At 40.1% G+C, this 12,664-nt stretch overlaps 1 protein-coding gene across 1 annotated transcript in view; it reads right to left on the bottom strand.

Annotated features, from left to right (window-relative positions):
• wdr11 (WD repeat domain 11) overlaps positions 1-12,664 on the bottom strand; it is a 54,244-nt gene that overhangs the window by 27,402 nt on the left and 14,178 nt on the right. Inside the window, exons 7-11 of the mRNA XM_034898325.1 lie at positions 12,304-12,406; positions 11,346-11,544; positions 10,032-10,132; positions 6,875-7,051; positions 388-472 (exon numbers count right to left, since the gene is read on the bottom strand). Coding sequence (XP_034754216.1) covers positions 388-472; positions 6,875-7,051; positions 10,032-10,132; positions 11,346-11,544; positions 12,304-12,406 — 665 coding nt within the window. The remainder of the gene's footprint in view (positions 1-387; positions 473-6,874; positions 7,052-10,031; positions 10,133-11,345; positions 11,545-12,303; positions 12,407-12,664) is intronic.

The following is a 12,664-nucleotide window of genomic DNA, read 5'->3' on the forward strand; positions in this document are numbered from 1 at the left end:
CAGTATGGATGCCTTGTAAAAATCTCTGGATTCTTTACATTTTACTCTGTTTATCGTCTTAATTTCTTTGATTCAAGACGACCAAACACAGCCGAGGTTCAGATGAAACCCCCATTAAGCAAGCTAAGAAACACAATAGCTGACAAGGCACTATAATTATGTGATGCCAATTGCCTCTGCAAACTTTAATGAGCCTGAAAACAATCAACACAACATCAAGCCGCCTCGAGCTGATTAGCTGGCCACTGGGGTTCTTTTAACTTGTAGTTTTACCGATATTTCATCTAATGTGCATGAGTGCATAGTCTTGTTCACCAATGGGAACAACACCACTGACCCTGGAAATGTTCTGCTTGTACATTTAATCCACAGAAACAAGAATCTTACCTGACTTCACAAGAGTGGACGCTGAGATCTTTGTGGAGAAGACCACTAGTCAGGTTAAAGACCAGTACAGACCCATTACTGGTGCCTGAGAGAGAAGAAACAGAGACCAAGAATAAGGAATGTGAGAAAGACACAGAAAGACGAGAGGTCACAAGGCATAACATTAGTTATCTTAGCAGCCTCTACCCTCCAGCAGGATGAGAGAGACGGTGTCAGTGTGCGTCAGTGTGATCCCTCTCTGTGATCCCTGTCACTGCAGTACAGTAGGTGTGGATCGCAGCACATTAAACCCTGTGTCACTCAGCTCGAAGCCTGGGAACATTGTACTGCATTTCATATGCTGCTGGGAAAAAACTCCTTCCCTCCCAAACTGAACCTGGTTAAATACCTCAAGTGGCATCTTACACTGTGATCACAAACTCTGAGGAGCTTTGACTAAGTGACGTTGTTTTCACATTTGTTCATACTGTAACAGAAAAAAATCACACCAAGTTCTACTTAAGTTGTTTTTTATGTTTACCAATTAGGTTAAAGTGTCTAAAAGTTAAAATTATCTCAAAATCTAATTCAAACTATTTTTTGCATGCAAGATGTAGGGAAAGTACTCAGTGACGGCCCAGTTCAAACTCAGAGTTGAAACAAATTAATAATGAGCTTTGCTCAAAAGTATACTGGTAGTAATGATTTTAAGAACATTTGCATCTTCTGAATATACAGAATATAAATATAAATTAAATACTAGGATACATTATACATGCATACAATATACATGAAATAATAATAGGATAAAATATGATCTCATATTTTACAAAAATAGTACAACAAAACGTGTTTCTAAAAACATAAAAATATAGGCCATGCAGTTGCTGAATCTGTCTTCATTTTAGATTGACAAAGGTCAGTTTAAAAGATGTTCGTCAGGTTTTGAAAGGCGTTAGTCATGCTCATCCCCCTCGTTCCTGGGTTAACACTCCACCAATCAGATTGGTCATTGAGCCCGACTGCCCGCCTTCTGATTCAACATGTCAAGTCGGCCCAAATAAAGGCTGACTGCTCCTCCTGTTGAAGACGGCACGGAACACACCAAACAGACTCCAGTCACCAACCCACGGCCGATAACCGGGTTGGTGTTTTAGGGCGTTAAGAGTGCATTTTCCGCTAATTATTTAATGTTTATTTGTATTATGAGTATTTTGCGCCAATTTCTATAGGTTCCTTATCAACACATTCAACTCTTAGCCATAAAAAGCTGACATCCTATTTACATTATGGAAATTTCCCTCAAATGATTACAACAGCTATTTTACGGTTTTATAGAATGCAATTGGCTAATTTTAGGAGATAGTGGGGAAATCAAGTAGTAGTAACACGCACAAAACAATTGAGGTTATAACCTAGGCAAGGAAGCAGAAAGACACAGCAATTAAAATAATTACTCAATTTTGAAGCATTTCAAAAGAAACAACTGCAGCAGAGGCAAAAGCAAATTAAAAGTCCATACCCATGTCGCGTGGGAAGGATTCAACAAGGTAAACATGTTTATAAGCACATTTACTTGTATAATTATCCTGAGTGTGATGGAGCAAGGCTGATGTGCCCAGTCCCTCTGCAAGGGACAGCTCAGTCTGCACCGGGCTACAGCAAGACGACTACATGCTGACAACATCTGGAGGTGGTGACAGGCATCTGTGCTTGTCCTGCTCTCTGTGCTGCTGATAGATGGCGTGTAGAGTAGTGTGGGACAGTAGGATGTTTTAGCAGGGAAGTGAGAGGATGAAGTTAAACATGCATCCTCCTGACACTAATATGCCTCACAGCCAACGTGTGTTTACTTTAATCAAGATGGTCAACAAGATGCTGCCCCTTCATGTGGTTTGGTGAGAAATGAAAACTGTTGAAAACCCTTGACCCTGGGACTAATACTTTATATATGACAGCAAACTAAAAATGGCCTCTTTACTCACAACATAGGACGTAAGAATCAAAAGCCAAATTCAGGTGTGTTAAGACAGACCACTCAAAAGATGCAATCTATATAGTCTGAACGTAGCGTTCAGACTTTTTTTGGTCAAATGTGACTTAGATTTGGGTATTTACACAACAGTTTGATGGGCAAATTACATGGAATGTGACTTTTTTGAACTTACACTGAACAGATGTATGCCAACGTGTTTACCATATTACAAGTTTTTTGGGGTATTAGGAAAAAGAAGTGACACGTTTTTTGCAATGACCACATTTTAGAAAATGGGGAATTTGCTTCAGTAAAGAGCAAAAGATTTGATTCTTTTCCTGATGATAGGAATTAATTTCTTGCATTGAAATTAAATTTAATAACAATCTTACATATAAATGTTTCATCAAGCACAGCTTATGACAAAGCTCGACAATCTGCAATTCAACTTAAAAAAAAAAAATAGACTCTTATGTGGACCAAAAATGAAACTCATATTCCCTTTAGCAGACCACTGGAGCTTAGAATGAGAAACAGTCCATCTGAGAATTGTTGCTTTTTGAGGTGCATGCCTCAGTAGCTGCCTTCATATGAGTACATTAGTGTTTATTTCTCACATTTGACCAATTTATATATTTCTTTGTGTTAAAACATTATTGTACTCTTAATGCAATTTTATTTTGCAGATCCAAACAATCCAGCAAAGAACAGCTGTAGGGCAAGTGTGGATTGATTAATTAGGCACGCCATCCTCAGACGACTAAGAATCAGTGACTTTTTTCCCAATGATTGTGTACATTGCACTGAAAAAGAAGGATCTCTTGATGGAGCTGTCAGGTCTCACAAAGATTACAGCTTTTTAGACAGGAGACCAGACCGCAATGCTTCTGGGTTGCTGGTTTGGCTGCACAACTTTTGTTACCTTGCCTCTGTGGGCAAAGAGCACAGAAGACTGACATGAGGGGCCAAGTGAGAGACAGAAATAGAGATAACAGAGACGGAAAACCCTGCCCTCTGTCTAAGTAACTGGCAATTTAAATCCACATTGCTTTCACACCATCAGCAGGGCGCTCATCTCTTGTTTTATTTGCAAAGAGTGGAAGGTGTAAAAACTTGGTTTCCCCGGCTTTTCCTCCGACTGGTGTCACATCACTGTGACTCAATGAGTCCCCCTTTTAACTCAACTACACATTAGGGAGAACCCTGATGCAGACGGGAACAGAGGCCAAGAAAGAGACTGAGCTTGATCAGTCTGAGCTGTATCTACCAAGCACTCACCCATGGATTGCTCTGGATTTAGTGATCAGGTGTGTTCTCTGGCTCTTGGTAAACAAGAGAGGTGACAGATGCCGTCGCCTGCCAAAACACCTGTCACAGTACCAACCTCGGCATCATTACTGACGTGACAACTGCAACAGTAAACCAAGAATGTGTTTAATTTATAAAGCACGACAGTGAGACCAAATACCAGATATAAATACTTCAAATGTGGCCATTTTTTATGCTATTGTAACTACCTTGTTGCAATAGTATATCATTCCTTACTGTGCTAATACAAGAGATTGTCTAGAAATGAAAAATACTAGTCTCAAGATACGATATAATTAAACATACGCAAGCTTTTGAATCACCTGGACATCCCATCCACCTTTCAGCAGAGATGTGCCTTCTATATAAATCCCCAATGTAAGTATCCAGTGGCCCAAACTTACTATTCACAAGCCAGCTCATAGGAAGTGGAACAAAAAGCACATTTCAATTATGCAGCTAAAGAATGTTTAACTACTTGATTCTGCAAGCTGAATATTGAGTCCTGACAAATGATGTGCACACAATACTCAATTGTCCTGTTCTAATTTTAGATTCAGAACGCCACTGGGAACCAGCGGTGCCAAGTCAACCCCACACCATCTGTGGCGTGATGAGCCCCTACTGCACCCACTCCAGAATTCATACAATAATTGGAAATGGCAGGTCTCTGAATGAAAAGCATTTTTTAAATGTCCGCTATTGACAGAATGGTGGTTGTTGTTTTTCAGGTGGCGATGCGCCTTCACTGGAAGCCAAACACAAACACTGACAAACCTATACATGTCAAATGGAGAATAACAGTGGTCATTTCTTTAGGCCTTTAAGAACTGTTTGTCATTAAGTAATACGATGTAGTGAACTTAAAGTGTCAGGAAAGCAGAAACATTCTTTTTAAACACATAATACATGTTAGAAAAGGCTTGTCGAAAACAAAAAAAGACTATAGACTGCGTAGTAATAATCTGTGGAGTTAGACCGTTGAACATTTCTGTGTCCCGGATTTTTGGTGCTGCTAGCGTCTCAGATCAGAGAATACTGCTTATTTTTGCACGATTTTGAAAAATAAATGTATCCACTTGGTGAATTTTTTAATTATTCAAATCTGGCTTCACATTTTCCTCTAGTGTCACATATTTAGAACACATTTATTTGTGCTGTACCAGGACTTTAAGGAGATCTCTGTGTCCAACGATTGTGGACTTGATGCACATATCAAAATCACGAAACGACCCAGTGCAAATGGTTTTAAGATGTGTAGGTTGAAGGTGTTATCATTCATCTGCTTGTCACTGGGTCTGTGGGAGGCAATGTATCTTTGAGGTATGATTAATTTATTTGGTATATGTCAGGGGACCGAATGTAACCTATTTTTCAGCTTAATAGCTACACTGAAGGTTTGCTGCACTGGGCAGAGAACAGCAGTGCGCCTGGCCCTTAAATGGAATTTGGTGCACAGGCAGAAGTGTGTGCAGACAGGACATATACACACACACATAAAGCGACAGACAGACACATTACATACACAATTCTGCTCTTAAATTCCCATTTAAATTGAGACTCTCTTATCTAGCAGCTGTCTTTGGAATATAATGGAGGCTGATATTTCAGATTAACTCGATGCCTTTCGCGTAATTTGCTGAGACCGCACAGTCAAATTCAATGGACTGCTACATACTCATTTTCTGTCTTAAAGAATCAAATTCAAGGCAATACATTTGTATATTCATATGTACTGGGGTTTGCCTATCATTTGAGGAATCACATCATTTTTAAACTCAAAGATGAAAATTTGCAATTTACAAAAGTGTCAGCATGTTTCAGAATGCTTAGCAACTCCAGAAATGCAACCTAAATATCTTACATTTCTGGGAATTCAAAGAGCATAATAAAAGACGACATGTAAAGCCAAAATTTAATTTAATGAAGTTATTTACTTACTTTAGGCAGAGCATATGAATCTACTGTATATATTTGTGGTGCTGTTTTGGGGTAAAGGTCTGCTTGGCTTAATGCTTGCCTTCATATCAGTAGCTGTTCATTTCCTGTTTCGTGATGAACAAATGTTTAAGGTCTTGCTCTGCTGCTATGCATTTCTTATTATGTCTTGTTTTTCACACCCAAACCACGGATTTCAGTGATACGGGCGTGGACGTGCAGGCCATTAACATGTGTAGTTGCAGCTGCATAATCATCCAGCATTGTGCCCTTCCAAGCCCGACTCACTCACTGGATGGTTTGTGCTCGCATCACTGGGCAGCAACATTTCATAAATCAAACCAGACAAGCTTCTTCTTCTAAACCACCAAATGTGAGGATGTTACAGAATTTGGATGATAAATGACAACCAATGAGACAGAGTAAATACTAAATTGTTAAACAAAGAAAGAAGTGATAATTTAAAACCATGACAAATAGTGACCCACTGCACCCCCCGAATAACCAACCTAATTATATAATTATGCTATATATTCCACACCAAAAATACAGATGCGCGAGATAAAGCTTTTTTATTATTATTACTTGTTTCAGTCACCTGAGTCCTCTGACTCTGAACAGCTGACAATACATTTCCACAGCGCTGTGCCAGCTCCAAAAAACTGAAGAACAACAACAACATTCCAAAAGCATTGGGGAACGCCCCAACTCAACAACATTTTGGAGGAGAGTCACCCCCCCCGGATAAAATCCCAGGGGAAACAGTGACATATACATATATATATATATATATATATATATATATATATATATATATATATACACACACACTCTCAAAAACAGGTCTGCCCCCCTTGAAAGGAGGCTACCCTGCATAACGAGTATGAACTACTTAGGTACCTACTTACTATATCAGGACATTGCAAAGTCCGGGTCAAGGTCTGCATCCAGATCAAACAGCAAGTAAATCCAGACCTGGCCCATACTTATGAACACATTAGTGATGTTGATTATTCAGTAGTGATGTAACGGACCATAGCTCTAGGCTCTGAGATAATGATACTGATATTCTTGCCATTATTTATCTTTCAGAATACTCCCCAGTGCGTTGCAATGTGGGACAAGATCACACCTCTTTTACACAGATCAGAACTGCAGAATTAAGTTGAGAAGATGTTTTTGTTTGGGGATATAACCCCCAAGCCTGTTAGGGATAGTACCTTGCTCTTCAGTGAGATCTGTGAGCATGTGTGCGTGCATGTGTATTAATGGTGCATTATTACCTACCTACAGCCAGCAGGGGTTGGTAGTGGTTGATGTTTTTGGTAGTAAGAGGTGGACACATGCGAAGGGCAAATGGTGGCAGCGGCAGACCAGACAGGAGGCCAGTCAGCAGGAACTTTAACTGGATGTCTTGCTGGTTGGATGATGGAGGAGGAGCCTCACCAGCCATCAAGGTCTGACCTGGAGATAAAAGCCCATTTTCTACTAAATTAATGGAACAATTTAATAATCCTAAACACAGTCAATCTAGCATGCTTAGCATCACTACAAACATATGTGACAAGTGTCCCATTAAAAGCACCCTTTGCGTTTAAAATTTCCTGCATCTTAACCCAGGGCATGCAATCTGCAATAAATCAATATTTATGTATTTAATTATTTCTTCAGTTCTTTATGTACAAAAGTTCATATGCAATAAATCAATGTTAAAGCTATGGTTGGACGTTGGTTTACAAAATAACAGAGAAAATGTATCAGATAAAAAGGTCCAATTAGGTTTTTGACCCAATTCATAGTTGTATATCTCTTAATATACACATAATTAGTCGAGCTGATCAAAGTCCAGAAGCAAAAAACATGGCCTGCCAGCAATGATACTTTAATGTTTCCCTATAACGTTTCACACTGTGTTCTACAGTACTTTTGTATAATATCTGTGGAGTAGTTTGGCTCTGTAAATGTTTGGGGAGGAAGGTTGCGACAGGATTTAGACAGCTACTCCAAAGCAACCATCCGTATGGATCTCTTATTAAAACTGCTGGCAGCAGTTTATTTGTCTGTGACAGTATGTGGTTCACTTGCTTACAAAAATGTGCATTAGGAATAGGTGACACCATCTCAACCGAGCACAATCAGATGTTTTTGAAAGTTGGCATACCTGGAGCACTATGTGTCACAATAAAAAAAAAATCAAACGCAAGCAAATAAAGCAAAATTTAAGAAAGAAACAAACAGCCTCCCAAAGTAGCTCCCGCTACAACTCCAGATGAGGCTGCATATACATGAGACAGACACTGTGTCCTGATTTTGTGTAGGTGTGCGTCATCCTACATCGACTGGCACAGCGTCATTTGTAGAAGGCATAAGTCAGGACGTGTTGGAATAAACGTAATCTTTTGTAGCTCGGAGAGAAGTGTGCCGTTATAAGAAGCTCATTAGCACGCTTATGAATAAAACTCTCGGCGAGGCTTTCCCAACCTAATCCTAAACTGTTTGTTGGCTGAAGTGTAAAAAACTAAGACAATTTGACTACAGCTGGAGGTAGCAGAAAACAACCAATATTCTTTGCTTCATTAAAGGCATTACATTTTAGTAGTTCGTTAGAAACAATTAAGCAACAGACCCACGGTTTTACAGAGCAGTATATGCTCCCTCTACTTGAATCTAATGTCTAATACTGGGCAGTCTTACAATTTAGCACCAGTTTTTACCATAAACATAGGTCCTGTGCTGTTTAATACTGTCAAAGACACAAATACACTTCACTTTATTTTTTTTTTACTGAGGAATGGATTAGATGGCCATGCTTTTCACAATCAGAAAGTTAATGACTACATTGTATGCATTCTAAATGGGCAAAAAAAACCTTGTGCAAACGCCTTTTTAAGTTATAATTAGTATGGGTTGAAAAATGAATTTCCTTTTCATTTCTTGCACCATGATAGCCTTCCTTACATTGGAAGTGCAGTGTCTCTCTAAGTGAGCATCAGATGACGTCAATAACAAAAAAACAAAGCATACACACTTACAAAAGATGTACCATGTGCAATGAATATGCAATACAGACAAATATGGTTTTCTAGGTGGCAGCTCTTGCCTATAGCGCTGATCAGTTTTCTAATGCTCTTCTTGTGTCAGCCAATCAGCATTGGACTTTAAAAACAAGCTTGCTTTCACAAAAGTTTGGCAGGCCAGGGACATTCCCTCATAACAAGAGTTTTAGTCAGCAACTGTCAGACAGAGCTATTCCTTCAGGAAATAGCTGGCTCCAATCTGTGTGTGTGTGTCTGTGTGTGTGTGTGTGTGTGTGTGTGTGTGTATTTTTGTAGGTGTTCCTTTTTTTGCATCTGGTTTTCTAAATATGTTGCATGTGTTGTTTTTTGGTACTGTACTGTGTACTGTGTGTGTGTGTGTGTGTGTGTGTGTGTGTGTGTGTGTGTGTGAGAGAGAGTTCGGGAGAGACAGAAAAAATCCTCTCCCCCTTCTGCTAGCATAACTATCACTGCTCCCTCCCCCCAGGGCCCTCCACTCACTGGCACTTTGACCCTCCTTTGAATACAACTGATGTAAACAAAACAAAAAGATGCATCTCATTACTATTTTATACCCATATTCATCTTTTGAAAGCAGCTCTGTTCTACATCAACAGAGAGGAGAGAGAGAGAGAGGTTAGTGGAGAAGATGAGAGAGAGAGAGAGAGAGAGAGAGAGAGAGAGAGAGAGAGAGAGAGAGATGGGAACACATCCTAAAAAGGATGAGACGGTAAAGAGACAAAAGTGAGGAAGGGCCAAGCACTCACGGGACTCTTTGTGCAGAGCCGCTCAGGCTGGGGAATAACACTGGCCTGTGTAGTGCACAAAGGAGAAACCAGCAGTCCCACATTAAAGGGGTGGCTTGAGGCCCTAACTGATCTACAATAAATAATAACAAAAACTAAGAGGGCCTGAAGCAATCAAACACTCACACACACAGTTGTGGTCAAAGGTTTCCATACACTTGAAAATAACATGTACTGTAATCAAACCATTTCGACAACCCTTGTATTTATGTGATGAAATCAAATTCATTCATGCATTTTGGGTATTTTATAAATTAATCATGGGTCTTCTGAAATCGTGACCAAATCTGCTGGGTCAAAAGTATCCATACAGCAACGCTAACATTTGGTTACATGTCCCTTGGCCATTTTCACCTCAATTCATTTTGGTAGCCCTCCACAAGCTTCTGGTCAAATCTTTGACCGCTCCTCTGGACAGCGTCGATGCAGTTTAACTAAATTTGTTAGCTTTCTGACACAGACTTGTTGTTGCAGCACAATCCACATTCAGTAGGGTTTCTACATGTGACATTTTTCCTTGGAAACACCAAACTTTGAGCATTGTAGTCCCCAACATGTCTGCTGCTTGCTAGATGGTGTTGATAGTAATGTGTGCGGACATACCAATCATGCTGTTGAGAGAGAGATCCTGAATCCTTTTCTGGTTTGGACCCAGTGGAGATCCACAAAATGATAAGGGGGTGTAGAGCGGAGAAAGGCCCGAACTGACACAGATGGGGAGAGAGATTATTAATTAAATACAGCATGGCTAACATCTGTTATTGAAACAAGTGAATGTAGAGTGATACATGAATATTGCTTGTGTGAATAATGAATGTGATGTGCCTTTTAATAAATTACTGAACCAGAGGGAGACAGCATCATTCGTAGAGGATGACAGGGCTACTGATTTCTTGTATTGATTAGATGTTGCTCGAAAAAAACAAATGGATACGTTCCTAGAAAAATGTATTTTCATGACTGCTGACGGTTATGGAGCTTATACACTGAGCAGGTACAGCAGAGTGAAATGTTCCACTCTACATAGCTCGTTTCAATTCATCTCTACATGATCTGCAAACTTTGCTACCGCCACGACACAGAGAGGATGTAGAGAGAATTTTAATTCATGTCAGTTTATCAAACCTGGGCCAAACAATCTTTATAGGATTTGTTAGGGAACACGCACATGTTAAAACGATCGCAAGATGGCATCTGGTGATCAATTTAGTATAGTGCAAAATACATCTTCTATCATTTCAATAGTCCTGAAATAGATTCAAAGCAAATCAATTCAAACAACACTATTATAAGGCAATTATCACAAAGCGGCATAAAGCTTGAAGCATTCAGTGCTGCCAATTTCTTTTGTTATCCAAAAATAAATTCTGGTTCGGGCTGCTCTCTCCGCCTCACACAGGAAGTCAACTTAAGAGAGAAATAAAAACTGTCCACTTTCTGCTACGTTCTACAACGTGTCTTATTTTTATACATTCCTTTAATGACAGATTTAAGGACCTGGACACTTTTTTTTTCTGCACTTACTGCAGTTAGAGCCATTTATTTAAATCCAGTGACAGATGAGACTTCAGTCTCTCTCTGTTTGAACATCACATCACTATGGAGTATAGTGGTAGGGATTCATCTGATGTTGAATCATGATGAAAGATGAGGAGTTTTGTTTTGAAACAAAATTTTGAACTGAGCCATGTTGGTTTTGATCAAAAAGACTCTTCAGAAGGAAACGGATCACTTTTCAGTTGCAGCAAGGGAGCGCTCCGTCAAAGGGAAGAGGGGCTCATCAACGATAGCTTACCTCTGTGCAGTCCCTACCCCGCCAGTCCCCGAAGACTAAACTTAGGTCAGAGGATTATGTCATTTAAAGTCAGTTTAAGACACTGTGTGTGTGTGTGTGTGTGTGTGTTTGTTAGTGTCTACCTTGGATTGCCAACCGCCTTGCTGGCGTGGGCTTTGAGCTCCCACAGCATGGCTCGGCCGTCGCTGACCATAAGCGCAGCACTATTTTCATTGACGGGGCAGATAACCATGCGATATGGCCGCACTGTCTTGGTGACTCGGATAGCATCGCACTGAGAGCGCAGATCGTACATGAGCTCGTAGACATTCTGCTCGGGGTCTGAGGGAGAAGAGGAGGGATGGAGAAAGAAAAAAGAGAAATGGAAGGAGATGAGGGTGTTCAAAGGTTAGGGAGATACAGCATGAAAGGGTGGGGGTTTGGAAAATAAATTATTGTGGGAGAACGGCATGGTATCAGAGCAAATTGGTGACCACATAAATGGAAGGGGACAGAAATAAGAAGAGAAGGAGAACATGTGGAAGACGACATTAAGTAGCGTTAACAATGAAAGTAAAGGAAGCAGAAAGACGAAAGGAAGTAGATAAGAGCGGAGGAAAGTGTGATTGAGAGACCGGCCAAGACCATTTTTGAGTAAGTGTGAGAGGAAAGTAGAGAGAGATATGAGGAATGATTTGAGGAGATAAGAAAAGGAGACAGGAAATAAGTGAAAAAAATGACTCAAAGGGAAATGGAAGGAAGAAAGAAAAATGAGCAGCATTGAAGAGATAGCAAGGAGAGTAAGTGAAGGGGAGGGAGAGAGAGAGAAAGAAAGAGAAAGAGAGAGAGAGAGAGAGAGAGAGAGAGAGAGAGAGATTCAGCAACATTGGACTCCCATTGGCCTATAACACCAAACCAAAGATCAATGAGACTGTAAAACGCTAAATGCACAATTAGAGAAAGCATGGAGAAAGGCTAGATGCTCTGCCTGCAGTGCAGTTTGGGGGATATCTACGGAGTGAAAGTGGTTTGTGATTGAGTATAGTACAGCTAGCATGTGCTGTATGTGTGTGTGCATGTCTCTAAGAGTATGGTTCATACCTGCGGATTCGTCTGGAGTGGTAGTGGTGCGACAAACTCGGAGGGTGATGCACCCGTTCTCATGGAGACAGTAGAGAGCGTCCCGCTGAGCGCATGGGATCACCTAAACACCAAGAGCAATCAAGGAGACAGGTGATGATGTGTGTGTTCATGACTAAGTTGGCCGACTGTCTTCTGAAGACTTAGTGTTGAAAAGGTGGTACTTAACACTGTATCAATGCGTATGTGTGTCCTCATGAAAAAGACTAAATTAGTTGAATTCTGCTTCTTACTCATCACAGAGAGATACAATGAGGGCTGCAATAAACTGTTTTATGATTATATATGTGGTGTATATATATATATATATATATATATATAT

Source organism: Etheostoma cragini, chromosome 17, assembly GCF_013103735.1.
Source record: "Etheostoma cragini isolate CJK2018 chromosome 17, CSU_Ecrag_1.0, whole genome shotgun sequence".
Classification (NCBI taxonomy): domain Eukaryota; kingdom Metazoa; phylum Chordata; class Actinopteri; order Perciformes; family Percidae; genus Etheostoma; species Etheostoma cragini.